Source organism: Panthera pardus, unplaced genomic scaffold, assembly GCF_024362965.1.
Source record: "Panthera pardus isolate Hobbes unplaced genomic scaffold, ASM2436296v1 HiC_scaffold_12, whole genome shotgun sequence".
Classification (NCBI taxonomy): domain Eukaryota; kingdom Metazoa; phylum Chordata; class Mammalia; order Carnivora; family Felidae; genus Panthera; species Panthera pardus.
Genome location: NW_026526677.1, coordinates 108448171 through 108474209, shown reverse-complemented (window position 1 = coordinate 108474209; position 26039 = coordinate 108448171). Strand labels below are relative to the sequence as shown.

Below are 26039 nucleotides of genomic sequence, written 5' to 3'. Positions count from 1 at the left end.
TGATGGCCCATGTCACTCAGGATACAAGCGAGTCTTTATTACAGCAGCCCACGAGGTCCTAAATGAGCTCATGCTCTCCTCACTCTCGCAGCTCTGAAGACACCACCTTCTCACGGCTGTTCCCACAGTCTGGGCAACCTGACGCCGGGTTCCCCCTATCTGCAATGTTCTTCCACACATGGCCTGGTCTTGTCCCTCACCTCCTTCAGGCCTTTGCTCCAAAGTCATCTTCTCAGCAAGACCTGCTTGGATCATTCTATGCAAAGTTACAAACTTCATGCCCGTTCCTGGCTGCATTTTACTCCATAGATCTAATTTTCCTCCCTCCTAATAGATTATGCATGTAGGAATGAATACTGTTTATAAACACGCATCATATAATTCCAGGTACACTGTCGGTTTTCTGTGAGTTATATTCACTTATCTGGGCCAGTGGTTTGTGGTCCGAAGGGCTAAAGCTTGGGGGGAGGTTATGGTTAGTACCTTCTGGAATCATGTGCCCACGGGAAATCCAAGATGAATGTTCATTATTTCAGTGCCAGGCACTCTGGACTGGAAATATTAATAGTTCACGCTTTTGCGCACTTATTGAAGCAGTCATTGCACAAACATTTACTGGACGCCTTCGAGGCGCCAGTTCTTACCGAATGAGCTGCCCGGACCTAAGCCCAGCTGTCAGAAGCATTTCCTTGAGGATCGCGCCCCTCCAGGTACACCCCATCCCCGGCTTTGGGGGACGAGAGAAAATACCTGGTCCCGCCAGCAGAGGGCGTGCTGCCGCCCTCTCCACAGCCTCCCGACCCTCCGAGGCATCCCGGCTCCCACGCTCGCTCCCGAGCGCGCCCCCGGCCGCCGCGTCACGTGACGCGGCCGCGGAACCTGAGCTGCCCGGCCTAAGCCGTGCTAAATTCGTTGCCCGTGGCCGCTGCGGGTGCAACCACAGAGGCTAATCCGAAGGAGTGGGGAGGCTCGTGGAGTCGATGCTTCCTCTTCCAATTCAGGTCGGCTCCCGCTACCGCGTCACCATTCGCCGCTGCCGTCTCCCCGAGCGTTTGCATGAGCTCTTTCGCGTGGGGGAGCTCCGGTGACCATGTAGGGGGGACGAGTGAGGAAGCTCCAGGTGCCCGGGACGAGGTCAGCGCTGTCGGCACGCCCCCGCGGTGCCGAGCACACCCCCCGGTGCGGGCCGGCGGGCGGGTCGGCCCCGGTGGGAACCCCGGCCTCCGCCTGGGGCCTGGCCCGGAGCGCCACGAAATCTCGCGCCGTCTCGCGAGACGCTAAGTTGAAGGAACATGGCGACGTCTAATCTGTTAAAGGTAAGACCCTCAGCGCAGCCCGGCTTGGACCCCGCGCCCCCGTTGGGCTCGGCTCGCCGGGAGAGGCCCGGTTCGGGCTCAGCGGCGGAGGGGGGGGGAGCGTTCGGGGGCCGTCCGCCGCCGCGGGCCGGAACGCGGGGGTCTGTGGCCTTGGGGTCGGGAGGCGCCGGTCGTCCGCCCCGCCGGTCGGCCGCGGTGTGCGAGGCCCGGCGCGGGGGACCAGCTCCGGCCCCGGGGCGGCGGGTGCGCGGTGCTGCCGCGCCCGGACCCGCCGGGCCGTGCGCGCTCTCGGGGGTCTCGGCTCTCTCCGAGGCGGGCGCCCGGGACGCGTGAGAGGGCGATCCGAGAAAATGCCCAGTAGGTTTCAATGACTTGACTGACCCCCTCCCCCTCCCCGCTCCCACCTTCTGAATTTCTGTTCGCCGCGTCTAGTCTGCCAGCGATTCCCGGCCGCACGGCGAGCGGGGCCGGGCTCTCCTGTCGGCCCTCTGCGCCTTCCCTCCTGCTCTCCGGTTCTGGAGTTAGGGTTTTTCCTTGGGAGACTGCCTCGCGACCCCGGTGCGGTGCAGCCGGAGGACCGAGCGAGGAAGTGCTCCCGGCGGTGTGGAGCTTGGGAAAGTTACGGGATCCGAGGAAACGGCTCGAGTTAGTTAGCGCGTGGGAAGGCCGGGAAGGGCTAGGCCCGCAGGAGCGTCTTCTCTCCCATCAGTTAAAAAGTTGGGAGGAGGAGAAGACACGGCACACGGATAATAGGAAGTACATGAAGATATGCTGGCACCTCGCTTAGGTCTCCTTTAGGCAACTGATGATAACTGTCCGACAGGTGAGACCGTCTTAGGAAATGTAGACCTAATTTTATTAGTGTAAGAGGCGGTATAGCTTCCGCTCAGCCTGCCACTCAGAAGCTGTGTGACTTTTGGCAAGTTTCTTAACTTCTCTGTGCCTAGGTTTCCTTACCCATCCCACGGCGTTATCAATAGCACCTATTTCATAGGAGCATCGTTAAGATTGAGTTAATGTATGCAAAAGGCTTAAAACAGTGACTGGCGGGGAGTTCGTACACAATACACACGAATAACTTGAGTTACTACGACTGCTGTTTCTCTCAGAAAACGAATTCATGGGCATCGAGTAACCCATTCTACCCTCCTTTTGTAACAGTATAGCAGAGTTCTGATCGGGTCAGAAAGAAAAGTTCTGAAGGCGCCTGTTGGTGCCTCTGCCTGTTTACATAAGCGGTAGTTAATGTTATTCATTGAACTGTGCTTAAGAAGTATTTGGGTTCGCGATTCTTTGTGATTTTTTTTTTTTTGACTTGATGATTACTTGGATGTAAATCAAGGCCCTTCCCCCCCCCCCCCCAAAGAATTATCTCTCAGAAAAGAGAAAGTCGCTTTATTCTATTCCGTACAAAGCCTTGCCAAGCTAAGCGACTTCATAAATACTAGAAGAGTGCTTACCTTGTCGGGATTACGATTCTTCGTACCCAACGCCCACCTATAGAACGAAAAGACTGCTTGAAGGTATAGAAAATGGGCATTTAGGACTCAGGTTAAAAAGTTCACAGGGATTCAAGAAGTTCTGAAATACTGTATATAATATTTCATATTATATATACGTCATATTACATATAATACTTCATATTAACTCAGACAACGTTTGTAAATTAAAGGAAGGTGGTAATGCTTTGGAAAAAACAGGTGAATGAATCATTCAGTTCAGTGAACATGAAGACACATGCCGAAGTCACACTGGAAATTTTTCAGTGAAATTGTTTCATGAAGTGTTGAAAAGGGGGAGAGGGAATTTCTGAATATTGTTTAACAAAGTCCGCGATTTAAAATACGTATAACCAGGGGCGCCTGGGTGGCTCAGTCGGTTAAGCGTCCGACTTCGGCTCAGGTCACGATCTCGCGGTCTGTGGGTTCGAGCCCCGCGTCAGGCTCTGGGCTGATGGCTCAGAGCCTGGAGCCTGCTTCCGGTTCTGTGTCTCCCTCTCTCTCTGCCCCTTCCCTGTTCATGCTCTCTCTCTCTCTGTCTCAAAAATAAATAAACTTAATAAAAAAAAATTAAAATAGTATAACCAACGTAGTGAACGTTATAAATAGACATTTGATTCTTCTGTCTGTATCACCAAAAGTTTCCATGTTCAAGTTGGCCAGAAAACTGTTGTATTGGTTTTTTGTTTGTTTTTTGCCTTTTTTCTTTCTTTTTGGGGGTGGGGAGAGAGGTGGTCTCATTTTTATACTTAACGGAAGTAACTTATTAGGAATGCCTGGGTGGCCCAGTGGGTTGAGCATAGGAGTCTTGATTTAGGCTCAGGTCGTGCTCTCAGGGTCCTGGGATAAGAGCCCCGTGTTGGGCTCTGCACTGAGTGTGGAGCCTGCTTCAGATTCTCTCTCTCTCTCTCTCTCTCTCTCTCTCTCTCTCTCTGTCTTCTCCTCTCCAGCGTGTGCACATGTCTCTCTTTCTCTCTCTCTTAAAAACAAAAAGTAACTAATTAAAAAGTGAACTGGGGCGCCTGGGTGGCTCAGTCGGTTAAGCGTCCGACTTCAGCTCAGGTCACGATCTCGCGGTCCGCGAGTTTGAGCCCCGCGTCAGGCTCTGGGCTGATGGCTCGGAGCCTGGAGCCTGCTTCCGATTCTGTGTCTCCCTCTCTCTCTGCCCCTCCCCCGTTCATGCTCTGTCTCTCTCTGTCCCAAAAATAAATAAACGTTAAAAAAATAAAATAAAATAAAATAAAATAAAAATAAAAAGTGAACAGTCTGTCTTCCTGGAGAAATGTAGTGAGACCCTGCCAGGGTAGACCCATAACATAATTCATAGGCTCATTTAAATTCAAGTCTGGGGGTACCCTTGAATAGAGACAGAGCTGGTTGGGTGTGGCCACGTTAGCCTTATTTGCTTTTTTGATAGGACGAATAGCGTGATTCACAAGAGAAATATGCCTTAGACGTTGTGCAGTTAGATTTCACCAGATCATATTTGCCGAAATTGTCATGTCCTGGGGTCACAATGGAGAAACATGGGCTAGATGAGAACAGTTAGAATTTGCTTCATTATCAGTTAAACAGCTGTACCTGAAGAAATGATAAGTGATAAATCATCAACCCTGAAGGGAGGCTTTCAGTGTTCTTCTGAAAAAATAAGTTCTTTTCCTGTTTGCCAGTAACTTGGGTGAAGTTAAGATTTTGGACTTTGTGGATGACCGTTTGGAGGGATAGCTAATATGTTTTGAGAGATAACAAGATCGAAACTTTGATGTGAAACTTGCAAGTCAGTAGGCAAAGCAATACAAACCACCTACTTTTTTAATATTGGAATTTGATATAATACTTTGTTTAAAGCAAGTGGACTATGGCTGGATTTTGGAAGTCTTTTGAATATACAGAGATTGGTGGTGTATGTTTTGTCATAAACAATTATCAGTTGTTTGGGGGGTTTATTTTGCCTAAAACCTTTCAATATTACTACTCTGTTTTTTTTAACATATAATTCTTGTTCCTTTGCTTTTGCGGTATCTAGGCCCTAAGTGCTCTTTGCTATTTTCTTCATTTCTAGTTGAGAATCCTACCCCAGATAGCAGTTGTTTAAATCTTATTTTTCAAGTCTCCACCCCATTTAATTCTTAGCCTATTACTTTATTCAGTTATTTGGAGTGCCCTTAACCTTGGTCAGTATCACCAATTTTTCCAGTTTCCCTTAGAGTCTCCTCTTTTTCAAGGCACCCACTGTATTGCTTCCTTCCATTTGTTCTTCAGCCTTCATTCCCCCCCCCCCCCCCCCCAGGACTTGTCAGTACATTCCCTGTGATTTTGTTTCAGTCTCCTCCTCACTTCTATAGGGATAAGAAAGTTCCCCTGTCTCCTGGTATAAACTTCACCTGTACTCTGCTTTGGCCACAAACTTTTGCCCTTTTTTCTCTTTCCATTCATTCTCACTGTTGTTTGAAACGTGGCCCCCACTCACTGCCTTTATAATTCTACACCTTTTTCTTTAACTGTGACCCGACTCTCCCCTGACCCCCACCTGCTTACAGTGAAGCTGTCTGTCTCAAGAGCAATAGCAACTTCGTGATTGCGAAATGTTACGTCCATCCTCTCTTCTGATATTGTTGATGACTATCTCTGCTTCCCTTTTAATTTTTATGAGGTTCTCTTTTGGTGTCCCGTCTCTCAGATCACTTGTGTTTTTCTCTGACCTCCCTCCTGTCCTCCCCAATGTAGTTATTTCTTGGGATTTAATCTTCAGCCCTTTTCTATCTTTGTCCTTCTGTTTCTGGGGCAGTCTTAACTCCCATGATTTCACTATTTTTATCTCTTAACTCTGATCTGAGCTCTGGACCAAAACACAGTTCTGACCATATCACTTTCCTGCTCACATACCTTTGATGGTTCAAATTCTTTGATATCTTTCCAGTTGGGTCTTCTCCCTAATATCTGTCTCCCTCCCATGTCCTCTCCTCCTCTCTCCCCTCTCTCTCTCCCTCTCACCCTCTTTCTCTCTTTCTCTCACACACCCCTACCTCTACCTGGCTGGTTCCTTGTTGGTTCAGTAGTATCCCACTATCCCTCAATATTTGCCTGTTAAATTCATTTTTAGTCATTAAGACCCAGCCCAGATTCCTCCTTTCTTCTTAGAGCTCTCTTTTCAAATTGTTGCCTGCCCTGCATAACCAGAGCACTACATCAGGTTTTTTCCAGCACTTATATATTATATATTTGTATACTTATATACTTGTATACTTATATATTATATACTTGTATACTTATATATTATATATTTGTGTACTTATATGTTATTTTCATAATAGTTACATACTTATACATATACACATGTGTGTACACGTGTATATAAGTATATACATATAAGTATGCTTACAAGCATATACTTATACATAATGCATATATACTTATATATTATTTGCATGATCTATTACATATGTAGCTCCCTTCCAAGATTGTAAGCCCCATTATTGCAGGACTTTATGTTATTAATCTTGATGCCTTAACCATCAACTGCAGTGATCGTTTATGGTAGGTGCTCCATAAACGAGTGATAATTGCTTAAAAAGAGGAGTCGAGTGAAGTATCTGCATTGTAGACGCTCTGTGAGTGAGTGTTGATTGGTTAAAAGAAGAAATTTCTGGTTCTGTTCCCTTCTAATTAGATCCACAGAGGTGGTGGCGGGGGGGGGGGGGGGGGGCTTGGGTGTCTCAGTCACTTAAGCATCCAACTTCGACTCAGGTCATAGTCTCACAGTTCATAGCCTGGAGCCTGTTTCCGATTCTGTGTCTCTCTCTGACCCTCCACCACTCGAGCTCTGTCTCTCTCTCTCACCCTCTCTCAAAAATAAATAAACATTAAAAAGTTTTTTTAAATTTAATTTATATTTTTTATGGAGAGAGAGGCAAAAGCATATAAACAAATACATTCTATAGGTCAGGTATATGCTATGAAGAAAAACAATTTAGGGAAAGGATAGAGAGGAATCTGGTGGGGTTTTTTTTTCTTTTCCATATTTTTACTTAAATTCTAGATAGTTGACATATACTGTAATATTGGCTTCAGGAGTAGAATTTAGTGGTTCATCACTTACATACAATACCAAGTGCTCAAGACAACAAGTGCCCTCCTTAATGCCCATCACCTACCCACCTCCCTCCATCAACCCTTTTTGTTCTCTGTAGTTAAGAATCTCTTATCTTTTGTTTGTTTGTTTGTTTTTAAGTTTGTTTTGAGAGGGAGGAAGGGAGACAGAAGGGGAAGGGCAGAGAGGCAAGGAGAGAGAGAATGACTGACAGCTCTGAGCTTGATGTGGGGCTTGAACTCACCAACGGTGAGATCATGACCTGAGCTGAAATTAAGAGTCAGATGCTTAACCGACTGAGCCACCCAGGTGCCCCCAAGAGTCTCTTATGATTTGCCTCCCCATCTCTTTCCCCCACCCTCTTCCCCTGTGTTCATTTGTTTTGTTTGTTAAATTCCACGTATCAGTGAATTAATGGTATTTGTCTTTCTCTGACCGACTCATTTTGCTTAGCATAATACACTCTGGTTCCATCCACGTTGTTGGAAATGGCAAGATTTCATTCTTTTTGATGGCTAATATTCCATCAAAAAGAATGAAATCTTGCCATACATTTATAGCACATCTTCTTTGTCCATTGATCAGTCGATGGACATTTGGGCTCTTTCCATAATCTGGTTATTGTTGACAATGCTGCTGTAAACATCGGGGTTCATGTGTCCCTTCGAATCAGTATTTTTGAACCTTTGGGTAAATATCTAATAGTGCAATTGCTGTGCTAATGAGGGAAGGCCTCTGAGGAGAGGACATTGGACTGGAGACCTGAATGAAGCAAGGGAAGAAGCCTGTACATGTTTGGAGAAGAGTTTCATGTAGAGGGAATGGGAACAGCCCGTGTAAAAGCACTGAGTCAGGAACATGCTTGGCAAGGAATTAATGGACGTGATTATCAAGATGTGAATGTTGTCAGTGAATGGTTAAGATACCCAAGTGCATGATTCCTTTTAATTTGTATTTGAACGTAAATGAGAGCCTTATTTAAGAACCTAACTCGTCAGTTTTCATTGAGTTGTGGGAAATTGCCCTTCTGAATGGGTATGTAAGAGGCACATGATCCTTAGGGGGCCTGCCCTCCCTCCAGTGTCCTGTCCTAGAGACATGCTTACATTTGACACAGCTTAGGGAAAAAAGGAATTCAGGGTTATGATTGTTGGCCATGGGTAGAGGTGGAAGTAGGAATAGTAGACTGAATTAGTTACTGTAAAACTGTGATGGGGCACGTGGGTGGCTCAGTCAGTCAAACATCCAACTTCAGCTCAGGTCATGGTCTCGTGGTTCATGGGTTTGAGCCTGGTGTGGGGACCTGTGCTGACAGCTCAGAGCCTAGAGCCTGCTTTGGATTCTCTGTCTCCCTTTCTCTGTACCCCTCTACCACTTATGCTCGTGCTCGCTCTCTCTCTCTCAAAAATAAATATTTAAAAAATTTTAAAAAGCAATGATAAATGTAAATGTGAGAATTGTTCATATTCTGTGAAGAGAAATGAGTGAACAAAATTACCATTATCTGGAGGTGATGTATATTAATTATTGCTGCTAACAGAACGTGACAGTTTAGGATGAACTTTGAGAGATCCGTTGTTTATCAATGGATTAGAAGAGGGGAATTTTAGACTGCAGGAGGTTATCAGGAGGACGCTAGACATCCGTCTGGTGGACAGAGGAGAAGGCTGGAGAAGAGAGATAGACAAAGACAGGTGTTTCTTATTAGATGTTTTGCTAGGTGTCCTGGTGAACCCAGTTGTGTCACAGAAAGCCATCTGACTCTTGCTTTGGTATAGTAGGTAGAATAAATTGGCACCTGATGGACTGTGTAAACACCCAAACAAGTTACAGCTCAGGTTAAAACATTGGTCATAATAGATGTAGTACTTACAAGTAACTTCAGGGATATTTGATCTCTGTACAGGGTTTGTTCATTCTGCAAATGTGTAGGCGTGTATTCTGTGCTGGATACTATTCTGTGATACAGTAGGGAATGTGACAGATAGGGTCCTTAGTCTTTGGAACTTCTATTCAAATGTGTAAATACTGACACCAAAGAAGTAACACATGGGGTAGTTTTGCAGTAATGAGAGCTGAGATGAAAACAGTATAATCAAGAGTGTTTAGAAGCTGGGGGCACTGTCTTACAACAAAATAAATTTGTTCCCCTAAATATTGCTTTCAACTATGTTCTGTTGAATTTTCCTTCTCTGCCACTTGATGACATTTCAGCCCCATCTCCTAACTTTCTGGTCTTTAAAAAAAGTTCTGTTACCCATGGTGCCTGGGTAGCTCAGTTGGTTAGGCATCTGACTCTTAGTCTCAGTTCAGGTCTTGATCTCTCAGGGTCGTGAGTTCAAGCCCTCTGTTGAACTCTCCGCTGGGTGTGGAACCTACTTTAAAAAATGAAAATTAACAATTCTATTACTCTACATTAAAAATTTCAATCTCTGGGCGTCTGGGTGGCTCAGTCGGTTTTGAGTGTCTGGTTACAGCTTGGGTCGTGATCTCATGGTTCATGAGTTTGAGCCTCACATCAGGCTTGTTGCTGTCAGCACAGAGCCTGCTGTAGATCCTCTGTCTCCCTCTCTCTCTGCCCCCCCCCCCCACTCACACTGTCTCTCTCTCAAAAGTGAACAAACATATATAAAAAAAACATAAAATTTTCAGTCTCAAAGCCAAATTAAATCTCCTGTATGCTTAAGATCTAGGTTCTGGATCTGCAGAGAGGAAAGGGGGAAAGGCAGTTTTCTTAGGACCTCTGTGGGGCAATACTGATGCTAGACTTGAATGGTCTGCATTCTGCCCAGGGCAAAGGTCCTGAGGTGCACTGGTGAGCTTGGCATATTTAAGGAGCACCTTTAAAAGGTTGGTGTGGCTGAAACATAGTGAGAATTGCCAGGATTTGAATATATACTGGAGTTTTGTGGTTCTTTTGGTTAATGGGGGTTGCAAATGTAGTTTTAAAATCACATAACTGGGAGTACCAGTGGCTCATAGACCATATAGGAACCCAACATTCAAATAGCTAGCCTCATTGTTTACAGGAAAGACCCAAGATAAATACACAAATTGGATTCCTTTTGTAAAGTAATTAGGGTGCCATCATTGAATATAATTCATAATCAGTAGGATCAGAACTTCACAGAGGGAACAAATACAAATCTTAAATCAACTAAATTCCCTGTGTCGTCAAAATGTCCTGGGAGTGAAAGAGTGCCGATGAGTAAAAAATAATTCTAATTGTGTGTGTGATATTATTTCTTGTCTTGACTCAACTTCTCCTTTAACTTTTCTTGTACCTTTGTTATCATGAAGAAGATGTATAGAAATAATAAACTTTATTTTCTTCCAAATGCAACTTTTTAAAAAAATTTATTTAAATATTTTAGTAATTTCTACACCCATTATGGGGCTCTAACTCACAGCCCTGAGATCAGAGTCACAGGTTCTCTCTATGGGGTGCCTGGGTGGCTTAGTTGGTTAAAGGTCCGACTTCAGCTCAGGTCATGATCTCATGGCATGTGAGTTCAAGCCCCGTGTCCAGCTGTGTGCTGACAGCTCAGAGCCTGGAGCCTGCTTCTGATTCTGTGTCCCTCTCTCACTCTGCCCCTCCCCCACTTGTGCTCTGTCTCTGTCTCTCTCTCAAGAATAAAAAATATTAAAAAAAATTTTTTTTAAAGATAGTTACAAGGGGCACTTGGGTGGCTCAGTCACTTGAGCAGCCAACTCTTGATGTGGGCTCAGGTCATAATCTCACCGTTTTTGAGATCGAGCCCCATGTTGGGCTCCTCATTGAGCATGGAGACTGCCTGAGATTCTCTTCTCTCCCTCTACGACTCTCCCCTGCTTGAGTACTTTCTTTCTCTAAAATGAAATGAAATGAAATGAAATGATAAAATAAAATAAAATGTTACAAATTAAATACAGTACTAAAAAAATAATTTTTTTTTTAATATTTTTTTTTTCAACGTTTTTTTATTTATTTTTGGGACAGAGAGAGACAGAGCATGAACGGGGAGGGGCAGAGAGAGAGGGAGACACAGAATCGGAAACAGGCTCCAGGCTCCGAGCCATCAGCCCAGAGCCCGACGCGGGGCTCGAACTCACGGACCGCGAGATCGTGACCTGGCTGAAGTCGGACGCTTAACCGACTGCGCCACCCAGGCGCCCCTAAAAAAATAATTTTTAAATGAACAATACTAGCATGCCCATTTTTAAAGTAAGCTTTGTTGAAATATGACCTGTATACAGAAATGCACACAAATCATAAGTCTATGGTTGGATGCATTTTTATAAAGTAAACATACCTGTATAATCAACACCCAGATCTAGAAATAGAATATTTAACAGTATCCCTGAAAGCCCCCTCTCTGTTGTCTTGTGCTAGTCTCTAACTTGTAACCCCTTCCACAAGGTAATCACTATGCTGACTTCTAATAACTGTAGGTGTGTTTTGTCTGTTCAGGAGCCAGTGTGTACTCTTGTGTGTGACTTTTTTGCTCAACATGATTTCTTTGAGATTCCTCTTATTACATGTTAAATTTTTGTTGCTGTATAGTGTTCCACTGTTACGAATATTTCACAATTTATCCATTCTCTTGCTGATGGACTTTTAGGGGTTTATGGTTTTTTTACTATTGTGAATTGAGATACGATGTCTTTTGGTAGACATATGTGTGCAGCTCATTGGGAAGCATACCTAGACATGAAACTGGGGGTTCACATAGTATGCATATGTTTAGCTTTCATAGATACTGCTGAAGAGTTTCCTCTTTACACTCTCACCAGCACATTGAGAGTTTTGGTTGCACTGAATTTTGTCTAATACTTGGTATTGTCATTCTGTTCTATTCTAGCCTTTTTGGTGGTTTATAGTGATTTTTTCTCATGACTTTAATATATGTTTCCCTGATGATTAATGATGGTGGGTGCTTTTTCATATGGTTATTGGCCATGTAGATACTGTCTTTATGGAGGGTCTCTACCAGTGTTTGCCAAGTTTTACATTGGATTGTTTTTCATTTCTTACTGATTTTTAGGAATCTTCACATGTTTTGCTTTGTTTGGAATCTTTACATATATTGGATAAGAGCCTATCTTGGATATATGTATTAGAAATAATACTTCTTCCACTATGTGGGTAGCTTTTTCAGTTCCTGAATGGTGTCTTTTAAGACTAAAGTTTTTATTTTTTTATATTGTACGGTTTATCAATTCCTTTCTTTGTGGTTAGTGCTTGGTTAAAAAGTCATACAAATGATCCAGACTCTACTTGCATTAATACCTTATTTAAAAAAAAAAAGAACATAAAATTAATTTATTTGTATAGTTTTGAGCCTCAAAAGTATATCCTGGGACCCTTCTAGGAATCCATAAACCACAATTTAAGGAACACTATATTAGAGTGTGAGTTCCTGGAAGACCTTTCATTTATTTATTTAAAAAAAATTTTTTAATGTTTGTTTATTTCTTAAGAGAGACAGACAGCAGGGAATGGGGAGAGAGAGAAGGGTACAGAGGATCCAGAGCAGGCCCTGCGCTGACAGCAGAGAGCCCAGTGCCGGGCTCGAGCTCATGAACTGTGAAATCATGACCTGAGCCAAAGGCAGACGCTTAACTGACTGAGCCACCCAGGTGCCCCAGAAGACCTTTCATTTATAAGTCCCAGTGACTAGCATAATTCTTCATGTGTAGTGGGCACTCAAGACATTTGTTGAATGAGTAAATGTAATACATAAATGATGAAGAAACCCCTCAAATAAGTTCAAACTCTTCTATCAGTACTGTTATTTTTTCTTTTTTTTTTCCTTAAAATTAGTTGTTTTGGTTTCTAAAAATTCAAGGACTATCAAAATTTCTTTAAAAAGGATTTTTTCTTTACAAAGGAAACCTAAAGGTCTTTTTCTTTCGAGATTTTATTTTATTTTAAAATGTTTATTTATTTATTTTGAGAGAGAGAGGGAGAGAGAATGGAGGAGGGTCAGAGAGAAAAGGAGAGGGAATCCAAGCAGGCTCCATGACACAGGGCTTGATCTTACCACCATGAGATCATGACCTGAGCCAAAATCAAGAGTCGGATGCTTAACCAACTGAACCACCTAGGGTCCCCTTAAGACTTTATTTAATAATCTCTCCACCCAATGTGAGTCTTGAACTTCAAATCCTGAGATCAAGAGTCACATGCTCTACCACCTGCCAGCCAGGTGCCCCTGCAAACTAAAGGTTTTAAAGGGAAGCGTACTGTGAAATGTCTCATTTCAATGGAGAAAGATTTTTAGCTTTTTGGAAAATAGTATTATTTCCCTTCTGTACCACGTTTGAAGATAACTAAGTCTCTTTTTATAGTGATGGTTCTATCTTGTGGTTTTTAGATGGTCACTACATTTTTATAATCATAGTTTTTTTGGGTTTTTTTCCTGCATTTTTTTGAAATGAAATCAAGTCAAGGGTTGGCTCTGACCCATACGTTGCAAGTCCCTCTACTGCTCATTCAAGAAAGATCCAGGAAGTAGTTAAGAATGTGGCAGAACTAACAGAACTAAACTGCTTGGATTTGAATCCCCGCTCTACCACTCATTATCTATAACCTTAGGGAAATAACCTAACCTAATTTCAGGTACAGTGTACAATTTTTTCATCTATAAAGTGAGAATAATAATATACCAAACACCTAGGATATTTATAAAGATTAAATGAATTAAAACTTGTAAATTTTATTTAAAGTTTACTTATTTATTTTGAGAGAGAGAGAGAGAGAGAGAGAGAATGAATGAGCAGGGGAGAGGCAGAGAGAGAGGGAGACAGAGAATCACAAGCAGGCTCCACACTGCCAGTGCAGAGCCCAACATGGGGCCCAGACTCAAAAACCATAAAATCATGCCCTGAGCTGAAATCAGAGTCAGACGCTTAGCTGTTTGAAACACCTATGCACCCCAGTGCTTGTCAGTATTTAAAATAGTACCTGACACATAATTAATAGATTTTATAAAGTAAAATGATCAAAGTGGTTGATGTACATTGAAGATTATAATGAAGTTAAATAATATGAGAAATAAATAACTCATATTTACAGTTATCGGATATTCAGACTACCCAAGGAAATGTGAAAGAAGCTTTGTGGAGATTAACAAAAGGAGATCCTCTTTTGTATCACAGATAGCACATATAAAAAATTTATTGGGGGCGCCTGGGTGGCTCATTTTGTTGAGTGTCTGACTCTTGATTTCAGCTCAGGTCATGATCTCATGGTTCATGAGTTCATGCCCCACATTGGGCTCTGCGCTGACAACATGGAGTCTGCTTGGGATTCTCACTCTCTCCCTCTCTCTCTGCCCCTTCTCTGCTCACTCGCTTTCTCTCTCTCTCTCTCTCTCTCTCTCTCTCTCAAAATGGATAAATATTAACAAAATTTTTAAAAAAATTGTTGGCTATAACTCCAAATTAGCAAAATGCCATATGTTTGCAATGAAAGAAAAGTGGAAAATATTATAAGGGAATGATTAAAGAAAAATGTTAAGAATATAATGAAAACATTTTTTAAAATGTCATCCTTTGAGCACCTGAGTGGCTCGGTTAAGCTTCCGACGTCGGCTCAGGTTTTGATCTCATGGTTTATGAGTTTGAGCCCCGCCTTGGGATCTCTCCTGTCAGTGCAGAGCCTGCTTTAGATCCTCTATCCCCACCTCTCTGTGCCCCTCCACCACTTGTGCTCTCTATCTTTCTCTCTCAAAAAAATAAATAAACTTTAAAATTTCACCCTTCTATAATGTCAGTGTCAAGTATCCTACTCTGTCAAGACCCCTCCTGTCTTTCTAACTCATTCAAGTATTATTCAAGTAATCTGGCTCCAAAAGGGCCTCCAGTTCATTGATTCTATCACCTTACTGTATGTTTATAGTTTTTAGTTTATAGTTTTTATCAAATTAGGAAACATTTTGGCTTTTAATTCTTTAAATACCCTCCCATCCCCCAAGACTCTGGTTATATGTAAGTCAGGTCATATGATGCTGTTCCCTGATAATCATTTTTAAAAATCTTTCTGTGATGTTCATGCTTTCCTCTATTTTCTTGAACGTGCAAAGTATATTTATAATAGCTGGATAAATGTCATGCTCTGTTAAAACTATAATTCATGTCATTTCTGGGTCAGTTTCTGTTGATGGGTTTTTTCTCTTGATGGTGGGTTATATTTTCCTTCTTTGCCTGCTTGGTATTTTGGATTGGATGCTAGACATTGTTTTATATGCTGGGATCTGATGCTTTAAATATTTCAGGGTCTGGCTTTCACACAGTTAAATTACTTGGAATCAGGTTGATCTTTTTGAAGCTTGCTTTCGAGTTTTGTAATAGTGGGTTGGGAACAACAGGGTAGGGCTACTTAGGCTCCACTACAGATGCAGTGCCTTTCTAAGGACTCTACCGAATGTCTTGTATATTGAGGAGCATTTCTATTCTGGCTAGTAGCAACACAAACTTTTCGTAGCCCTTTATGAGCCCTGCTGATTGTTGTGTCTACTTTCTCATGGGCCTTTCCCCAGTCTCTGACAGTGTTCTCACACACATGTGCAAGTCAGTATTCGGTCAAAGGCTTGATACACCTCTCTGTTTGTCTCTGGAACTCCCTCTCTTGCACAGCTCCCTTTTTTTCTAGTACTCTGTGCCACAAATTTTTGTCACCTTGTCCTGTCTAAACTCTGAACTCTGGCTCCTACGTGAAACTTCCAGGCTGTTTGCGTTCCCCTGCTTGTGCTGAGGTCTGGAAACCAGGCATGTTTGGGCATTTGTAGGGCTGCCCTATGATAGTTTTCTCAGGAAGTACTGTCCTATACTGCCCTTTGGTTCTCTAGCCATTGCGGCAGGAGGGGAGATCTGGCTGTCGTTATTCCATCATGGGTGGAAGAAGAACGCTCTGTCTCTCTTCCTGATGTCCTTTGTCTCGCTCTTATCAGCATAAATTCTCTGTTCAGTCATTGTTACCAGTGCCCTGAACACACCTCGATTCCCCTGCTCCTGTCTCCTTTCACCTGGGAAAACTATACCCGGGTTAGCTATATCTCCATCTTCCAGTGCTGGCACCTGTGAATGTGCCAGGAAAGCCTCCTTAGTGCCCCCTTTAGAACAGAAACTCTGCCTGCTACTTGCTACCTCCGTTGCCACTCTACTGATCCAGTGCTTTTTTCACTTGAAATCCGTGACCACACTCTATAAATGAGCCCCGTCACATTACCCTGGTCATTTATTCTACTTTCCTCAGTATCTGTTTCACATCTTTTCTCTCAAACTTCTAGTATGTCCTTACCTGTCTTCCAAGGCATTTTCCTTTTTTCTACATCACCGAAAACCTGAAGTAATCAAAAATGAACTTCGGAGAGTGGTACTTACTTCATCTACCCTTCTACTAACATCTGCATGTATGTACTTTGCCTTACCTTCTTACGGTAGAGTTATTTCCTCCACCTGTGCGCCCTGTGCCCCTTTCCTTCTTGCTTACCCTGGGCAAATTAAATTTCAATTCACATTCTCCAGCACTTTCCTTCCTTTTCTCTCACGTCATCAGTGTTATACCCTGGAATATACCCATCGGTATAAAAATACACTGTGTCCGTCCCGTCTTAAAAGAAATTTTGTCTCCCTCTCTGCATCAGCTACCATGCCACTTCTGTGCTCTTTTACAGTAAGACTGCCAAGAGTTGTCTGTACTTTTCCAGTTTTCTTTCTTTCTCTTTTCTCTCTCAGTTCCATTCCCCGGCTTTTGTCCTTACCGTTCTATGAGAACTGCTCTTACATTATTAATACGAAGGTCTCCATGACTTCCGTATTGGTTTTTCAGTAGTCCTCTTACATAATCTTCCAGGAGCATGTGCTGCTCTCTATCACTCCCCCTTCCTTGATATGCTTTATTCCCTTGGTTTCCAGAATCCTGTGCTCTTGATTTTCTTGCCACCTCTGCGATTGTTCCATCTCCTTTCTTATTTCTTATTCTTCTCACCCCTTCATGTTGGGTGCCTAAGGCCTCGAGCCTGGCCCTCTTCTCTCATATTCACTCTCTTGGTAGTGACAGTAACAAGTTGTAAAACCCATCTGTACTCCAGTGACTTGCATATTTTAATTTCCTGCCTAGACCTTTCTATAAATTCTAGAGTTTCTTATGACACAGCTAATTCAACATCTTCAAAGGGCTGTTTAATATATGTGTCAGGTGTAATGTGTCTGAAATCAAACTCCAGGGCTTTCCTTCTTAGCCTGTTCCATCTACAGTTTTTTCCATTTCAGTTGACGGCAGTGCCATACTTCTTGGATGTGTCAAACGACAAAACTAAAACAGGTAACAACTTTGATGCCCTTGATGCCAGGGAAGATGATCCATGGATTGAGGGAGTACAGTGCCTCACAACCCGTGGAACACTCTTCCTAAAGGGTTTGTGGCAAGGGAAAGCTTTATAGAATGTTAGAAGAGGCAGGACAAAAACAGGGCCTGATTGGTTAGGATGTTGGAGATTTTCCTTATAAAGCAAGTAGGTCTTCTGCTGTAGGGTAGAATAAGCTAACTAAAGCTGAGTAGGAGGATTGTGATTGGTGTTAGGTTTCCTTGGCAGTAAGGTTTTTCCCCAACTGCAGGCTGACTTAGTTTAGATTTGGACATGGGCTGGGCCCCTGCAGTGGACCCCATTTTGTGGGTCTTAACATATCAGACAAAAGCCTTAGAGTCATGCTTTACTCTTTTCTCTCATCGCAGATGCATACTGTCAGGAAATCCTGCTTAGTGCCTCCTTTAAAATTTGTTTTTAATATTTATTTATTTTTGAGAGAGAGAGAGAGAGAGAGAGAGAGCGCACACAAGTGGGGTAGAGGAAGAGAGAGACAGAGTCATAGACTCCGAAGCAGGATCCAGGCTCTGAGCTGTCACCACAGAGCCCGATGCGGGGCTCAAACTCACGAGCTTCGAGATCATGACCTGAGCCAGATTTGGCCACTTAACCGACTGAGCCGCCCAGGTGCCCCTACTCTGGTCTTTACAAGGGCTGCTTCCTCTGCCTGAAATACTCTTTCCTGAGGTATCCTTCAGGACCTGCCCCTCCCTGGCTTCCCCATAACCTTTCTGTGTGTTTGAGAAGAATACCTGTGAGGGAGGGAGTTGGGCTGAAAGGAAGAAAGGATAGAGGGCAGGGATGTGGCAGATGCTGAAATCTTCTCGGTGAAAGAGCCAGGGGGTGAGATATTCCCAGATAGTAGCAGTTGGTGAGTTCAGCCTACTTGCTGTTCTGAGTAATAGTGGAAGAAAGCAGAAGAGACTTTGCAGCAAATTAATAGAGATAAGGCAGCCTTCAGTTAGCCAATGGAAGCATTCATAAATCAGGGTTCATAATTGGAAAGTCCCTTCACATATTAATAAAGCACTCTCTTTTGTAGATAGATTTGGTGTCCTGCTGCTTAGTTATGATTTAATGAAGTGCTCTTCAGTTTAACAGAGAATAGACCAAAGAATTGCTTGAGCACCATTTTTTGGATCAAAGAATAATAGAAAACATTCAGTTATTGCATTCCGTTTTTAATTTAGTATTGGGGAAAATGTTTCAACAAACAGAAGACCCAAAATGTATTTCCTGTTATTTTGCCATAGCTAATAGATTTCAGAGTCTAACGAGTATTTATCTCAAAGACCTGTTTACTCCAGTTCTCTGTACCTTTTTGATTTTTAATTATAAGATTTATACCATGTTTAACTTTACGAATTGCCAAAATTGCTTATGGAAATGGACTTAGTTGACATTATAATGTATCCTCTAATTAAGGGCATATATAATGAGTCTGCATGTCTCAGTCAAGAAAACTTTCAGTGGTTCTTTCAAACTTGTTGATTTGCATGCTCCTCCCTCAGAGGGAACAGTAGAAAAAGTGAAGCCAGCCGTGAGGTTAGTACACAGAATTTATGCCGTAGAATTACAAATCTAACTCTGAATTTCTCCGTAGTCAACACTGAGAGGAAAGTTACCTACACGATTCACTGAAGTCCATAAGGTAAAAACAAACTAGTTGTTCAGGGGAGAAGCACAACTAACCCTCACACAAAATTTTGAGTGAATACACTCGTGGGTGCTTATAATAAGAATACTGTGATTAAAATAGATAGGTACCTGCGGCAAGACAGTTCAGTAACTCTTAGGATCATCATTGTTCATGGATACAGGATGCGAGCATGATCTGGCTGTGACCTCTGTCATCTCATCGATTACCAGGGTTGATTTGGTTGATCTGGCCGGTGAGGTGGGTGTGCCCTTCCTCCCTCACCACTCCCGTGTGCGTCCCTCTTCATGTGCACACTTGGTTGAAGGGGATGACCTTCGCCAAAAGAGGAGGACCATTCTTTGGTCAAGGGTATATGAGCCGTCCTCCTCTGCTAGAGCCTCCAAACAAGCTCTCAGGGTCCATTTGTAGCGTAGGGTGGTCAGGCTTCCAGGACTCCAGACATGTCGAATGCAGCACTGCATGTGACAGTCTACCTTTGTCAAAAAGATTAAAAGGAAAAAAGAAACATTGTCTGTGGATGCAAGAAGCATCGCTTGCTTTCACAAGAGTTTAGTGTTAGACAGTAGTTCTTAGCCTGTGTTTGGTCATAAACCCTCCAACATTTTTATGTAGTTTTATCATGGATTTGCTAAATATGCTGATTCTGAACTTAAGAGATTCTGATCCAGTAGGTCTGAGATAAGTTTTAGAAATGTATATGTGAAACTACCAAGCAGGTGATTCTGGTGTAGGTTCTGGTTAGACCACATGCTTAGAAACCTCTCCTGGGTTGTAATTTCAGGGAATTTGCGGGTCCCATGCCATCAGTCTGGAACCTTACCTGCTATAAGTGAGCGTCATCTTCAGCAACGTTATATATAGTGAAAGCAATCATGAGTTTCATAGGTGTGTTTGTAAATGTTTCATAGGCATGTTCGAAAATTGGTGACTTTTGTGGAAATTTATTGGTGAAAGCAAGTCCCGTGGCCCCAGTTACCTTGAAAAGGAATAGTAGTAATTGACTAAACACATACAGTCTCTCTGTCTTGTTAGTAATGTAATGAATTGATGACCTTTTTTAATATTCAGCTACTTCCACATTCGTGGGATAAACCACGCGTGATTATGAAGTGCCATTCTTTTGACATGCCACTTCCTTAACTTGCTAATGTTTAAGATTTTGGCATCTACGTTCTCATTACATCTGTATACAGTTTCTATTTCTTGTGCTCTTCTCAGCAGTTCGCGGTCAAGTATTTTGTTAGCATTAAAAAAGGAGTGGGGTATTTTTCTCTTCTTTTGTCGTTTTTTTTTTTTTTTTTCAGTTTTCACAGTTTATGTAGATTTTCATTACACTTTTTGTGGGCAATTTAGGGCAACTATGAAATTAGAAGGCTCAGTCTCCACACACAAGACCACCCTCACTTCTGATACCAGCTACAAGTTTGGAGGGTTCCCAAAACCATCCTGAGGTTCAGTAATTAGACTCATAGATCCTGGTATGGTTTATTATGAGAAAGGATACAGATAAGATCTGCCAAAGAAAGAGACACATAGGGCAGAGTCTAGGAGAGTTCCAGACAAGGAGCTTTCCTCTTCTTCTCCACTGTAGTCAGATCACCTCTCTATCTTGGCCTTGATGTGTGACAGTGTGTGTTGGGTCCTGCTAGCTGTGGTGGCCCTCTCGATCAGATGGGGGCCCCCAAATGGGGGGTGACAATCAGGTGGAAGCCAGTGGTGTGAGCGATGAAAGGATTCACCCAAGGCAGCAGCAAGGAGATAGAAGTTCATTGAAAGAATTGCAAGGGAGTGGCAGGCAGGACAGCCGAGGAGAGACTGTCTGCTACGAGGCAGTGGATGAAGGCTATTCTTAAAGAAGAAAGGTGAGGAGGTATGGGGACACAACGAATTTCCCCTTTGTTGGTAACTGTGCCTGGTTGTAAGTAGCCCATTGGTCAGTTAGGGCTTATGGATAGTTTGAGGTGGGTCACCTCGTGGGTCTGTCGGTATTCAGTCAGGGGATTGCTGTGGGCCCTTTACTTAAAAGAGGCCTCCACACTAGCCAGGGAAGCTCATCCAACCTTTAGTCTCCAGAGTTTTTTGTTTTTGTTTTTTAATTTTTATTTTTAAGTACTCTCTACACCAAACTTGGGGGTCAAACTCACAACCCTGAGATCAAGAATCGCATGTTGCGCCCACTGAGCCAGTCAGCACCCCTAGTGTCCACAGTTTTTATTGGGGCGTCGTTGTGTAGGCACGACTGACTGATTACTTGTGAATCATCTCGGTCTCCATTTTGGTTAACCCAAAACCACCTCCCATAGTTACGCTGGTGTTTCTGGATTGGTCAACCCCCACCCTAAGGACTCCGTAGGTGTGGCCAGCGCCCTCCCTGAATCACGTTTGTTAGATTGTCCAGTTTGTCCCAAGGTTACCAGGTGAACAAAAACTCTCTTATCAGATGTACATTCTAACAGCCCACAGATTAACTACCAGAAGTCAAGGACAAAGGTCAGAAGTTGTCCTTGGGCAAGGCGAAATTCTTTCCACTTTGTACAATTAGTTTTCTTTTTTGTGGTGTCTTCCTGCAATTCTCTGAAACCAGATTAAGTTTCTAGGGATTCCATTATAGAAAACGATTCTTTTACATGTCCAGCCTTGTGTTTCTCTAGCTAACTCTAAAAGACAAAAATAATGGACACTTCTGATTTAACTGCATTTAAATTAAACTACTGTTTATCTTTTTTTTTTTTTTTTTTTAAGAATAAAGGTTCACTTCAGTTTGAAGACAAATGGGATTTCATGCGTCCAATTGTTCTGAAGCTTTTACGCCAGGAATCTGTTACAAAACAGCAGTGGTTTGATCTGTTTTCGTAAGTAATCCATTCACTCTAACTTTTTGCTAAAGTAAAGGAAATTTTGGTGATGCATTTGTATATTCAAATGAAATGCTGACTCTAGACTGGACTGTTTACTCGTTTACAATTATTACTCGTCCAAGCCCTCATCTCCATTCAGTGATTTGCCGGGAGGATTCAGTCATATTCACAGCTGTGGTTTATTACAGCAAAAGGATACAAAGCAAAATCGGTACAAAGAAAGGCACAGAGAGTAAAGCCTGGGGAACGACGGGCACAGGCTTCCAAGAGTACTTGTGAAATCACACAGGACACACTTCACTTCTCCAGCGACAGGATTGACACCATGTGTGATATGTTGTTTAATTGAGACGCTCTTGGAGACCCCGTCCTGAGAGTTTTCATTAGGCGCTGGCCACAAAGGTAGCCTCTGCTTGATACGTACCCAGATTCCAGATGCTCAGAGAGAGCGGGTGTTCAGTGTAAACCATAGAGTTTGTACGTATTTTGTACGTTTAAGGCACCGGGGTCCATTCCTATCATTAGGAGAGTTTTATATCAGTGTAGGAAATTGTTGACCATTTAAATTAATTCTTGGCTTTTGACCGAAAATGTCTTAACAGCAAAACTGTTACCAGTGGGATACCACAGGGCACGGCAAGACCAGGCTCTAGTACTGATTTCAGTTATGCGTTTTAGAGGTCCTAGATTTAATGAGTGACAATAAATCCCATCAACTGTGAAGTTTATTTTAGGAAACTAGGTGGTTTTCTCCTTCAGTTTCAATAATGAACCTTTTTTTTTTTTTTTTTTTTAATGTGGCCTGAGCCATCAATTCAGGCCCAGCACACCTCTGGCCTATACGTGGAAGCTCACCTGAGAACTGTCCAGTCTTAGCAGCGTCATGATCATTACAGTACATCCCCAAAGAAGTGCAGTCTCAGAGGACATGTGCGGCAACCCAGATACAAGGAGTTTGCAATTGTTAGGGGACTCCAGGCAAGACATACATTAGTCAGGTCGGATGTGATCACCAGCCCCCAGTTTCCCTCGTCCCGGAGGACCTTTGGCTGTAGAGTTCTCAGTCCATTTCTGTTAATTCAGTTCCAGCCTTGTCTTCAGATGAGGTGTCTAAAGGACATTAGTTCCAGATAGTTTTGTTTATTCATGACACCAATTGATTGCCTCACTAGTGGATGATGTTTAGATGTGCTCTTTGTGGAGCGTGTAGGAGTTGGGCTGCTCCCTCCTGTCTCTGAGTGTGGTGAAGTTTGACCTCAGGGTACTCACAGCAGTGTGGAAGGCTAATGTCAGGAATTTTAGAATACTTAGGAAAATAAAAAATCAGTAATGTCTTCCTCTTCCCGTGAGCCTTCTCAGGTGCTGGGTTTGGTTTTTTCTCTCTTGTAAAATCACTGTGTCTCACTCAGTAATGAAAACTGCCCCCCCCCCCCAGTCAGGTGGATTTGCAAGAGGAGCAAAAGCATTTTTACAGAAAAACAATTTTTACACACCTTAACTAGAAAGATGTATCATTTTTAGATGTTGGTCTGGATGAAATTCCAAATTTTCAGAAAGTTTTAAAGTTTATGTCACCTCCCATGCCTTTTGTCCCAATCATTTATCTAGTGAGCAGCCTAGAAAAGATCACTTCCTTTCTGGAGACAGCGGCCTTTAGCAACCGAGGTGCCTTACTGAGGTGAGGTGAGTGAAATAGAATCAGGTTATTATTCATCAGTTGTTGAAAACTGCAACAAATCCAGAAAACTGAACACCAGTCAATCACAGTGAGATGACTCTTGCAGCTCTTGGTGGTGACCACAAGTTAGGAGTGCAGTTAGTCTCTGTATCACATGTAGAGCGTCAGCCAGAAGCTTGACTTCAGACGGCTCCATCAGAGAATAAGCCCTTTTCTGTAGGCATCTGCAAGTGATTCAGGTGGTCCAGCCAGAATCCGTGATGCTTTCAGTCTGTGGTTCTGCAAAGGGGGTCTGGTATCTGCAGCGGTCCTCATGGCAGACCCCTGCTCGCTGAGTATACGTTGGCTCTTTAGTTCAGTATATCTGCAGCGGTCCTCATGGCAGACCCCTGCTCGCTGAGTATACGTTGGCTCTTTAGTTCAGTACAGCTTATGCTGAGGTTGAAACAGTCAGAAACAGACAGTATCCAGTTTCAGCTCGGAGACCAGGCAGTTAAGATCTGTGAATTCAGGACTCTAAAAAAGAGAGCAAGTTTTCTTCTGCAGCAGGAAGCCAAGATGCTGCAGGCACACAGTCATGTTCCAGTTCCAAGTGACAAGCAAGACTTTTCTGAGCCTTTTTTATCTTACCAGTCTTGGAGTCCAAATTGACCCACTCAGAAATAATGCACATCAGGCTGGAAAATCATTAGCCTCTGAGGGTCAGACATCTGATTTCGCCAGAGCTCAGTGGCCACTAAAAACTGCTTTTTAAAACTCCAAAAGTATTTCTGTCTGAAGATTTCCTTTGTTTTCATGTTGTCTTCTCAACATACTAATAGGTAAAAATAATAGTAAATATCACCTGTTACAGAGACTTTTATTCTGTTGCCAATATTCAAACACTTTAAACGCCAGTCACCTCCCCAGCAACTCAAGGCAAGAAAATTGTGTCCGCTAATTTTTAGGGCCAAACTTTCCTGATAGATACAACCCCTCCGCAGTTACAAAAGTACAAGCATATAGCATTTTGCATCTTTTTTGGCCATACATCCAGATATAATAGCTACAAAATACAAAGCCATTTTTTAAACCTCCTCCCCTGACCTCCTGTTCAAACCCCTAGCAGTAACTTTAGCATTTACAGTTGCTGGGAGTTCCTGACAGGAGTGCAAGGGGCCTGGAAGGATTTTGCTTCAGCAATAGCTGTTGGGCTGAAGAAACAGCTGGAGTAGTTTCTTCTCCCTGCAAGCACCCCACCCCCAACGTTTTCTCCCATGGTTTATATAAAGCTTTCTCCAACCCTGGCATCTCATTTAACTCTTTCCTCATGGCTGCGGGGGAAACCAAAATCAACATTTGACATTTTTGGTTCACCCAAAACTCTGGGCCTTTTCTCTTTCCAATTGGAGGCAAGAACAGAAATCACAGGTGTCACCCAGACTGTGCCGTTTCTCCTCCTACTTTATCGGCATGGCCAAAAGCAGCCAGGGGATTGAGCTAGCCAACTCTGCTGGGGTTAGACCTTTCATTTTCAAATTTCCGAGGTAACTCTTTTCTCTTCAAACAGATAGCAACTCAGCTGCTGTTTCATACCATGGATGATTTCATAGCCCCCCAAACGACAAAACTTCATCATCCCATCACTTCTTCCTTTTACCAGACAGTGCTGTCACCGTGTTTCAGTGAGTCACAGCGGTGCTAGTGAATTCCACTTCTGACACCAGTTGTATCAGTTTCAAGACCACCTCGAGGTTCATTGATTGCTTGGAGTACTCCTAGGACTCAGCATATAGTCATCTTCATGGCTCTGATTTATTACGGTAAAGGATACAAAGCAAAATGCAACAAAGGTGGGGTGGCAAGTCCAGGGGAAACCAGGTACAAGTTTCCAAGCATCCTCTCCCATTGCAGTTACACAGGAGACACTTCTCCAACAACTAATCGTGACAGCACATGTGAAATTATGTCTACTAGGAAAGCTCATTAAAGACTCAGTGCCCAGGGTTTTTACTGGTCACAATAGCCTCTGCCTGACATGACCTAAAATTCCGGACTCCTAGTTGAAAAGCAAGTGTTCATCATAAATCAGATTGTTTACTGAAACATTAAGGCACCATGAGCCATTCTTATAGGGAAACGGTGAGAACCTTTGCAAAATTCAAGTTCCCAGATAGTAGCCAAGCACCAGCCTTGCAAGCATATCTTCCTAAGGATAACTGTCTCAGACTTGCTATAATCTTTTTGTGTATGGTCTAGTGAAATACTCTACTAGTGAGTTGTAGGTGTGTGACTGAGTAACCCAAACACATTAAGCTGTTGTGCTCTTTTTCTCTTTATCACATAAGAAAAATTTAATTTCCCTAAATAATGTAGAACTTGTTGCATAATATTAATTAACTTACACGCATGATTCTGCCTTTTGAAAAATTAAGAGTTCAGTAAGAAATAGCTAAGCCCTTTAAAAAATTCGTAGCATTCATGTATATTATATATTTTTCTTAAATTATTTGATTAAACTATTTTATGAATAATATGTTGAATGTGGTGGGGTTTTTTTGGTTTTGTTTTGTTTTTGCCAATTTGTGTTGATAATATCATTTATCA

At 42.8% G+C, this 26039-nt stretch overlaps 1 protein-coding gene across 1 annotated transcript in view; it reads left to right on the top strand.

Moving 5' to 3' along the window:
• Positions 1–835: 835 nt before the first annotated feature.
• Positions 836–26039, top strand: part of CUL5 (cullin 5) — a 96147-nt gene continuing 70943 nt past the window's right edge. Inside the window, exons 1-2 of the mRNA XM_053900536.1 lie at positions 836–1316; positions 21660–21769. Of these exons, the coding sequence (XP_053756511.1) occupies positions 1293–1316; positions 21660–21769 (134 nt within the window). The 5' untranslated portion in view covers positions 836–1292. The remainder of the gene's footprint in view (positions 1317–21659; positions 21770–26039) is intronic.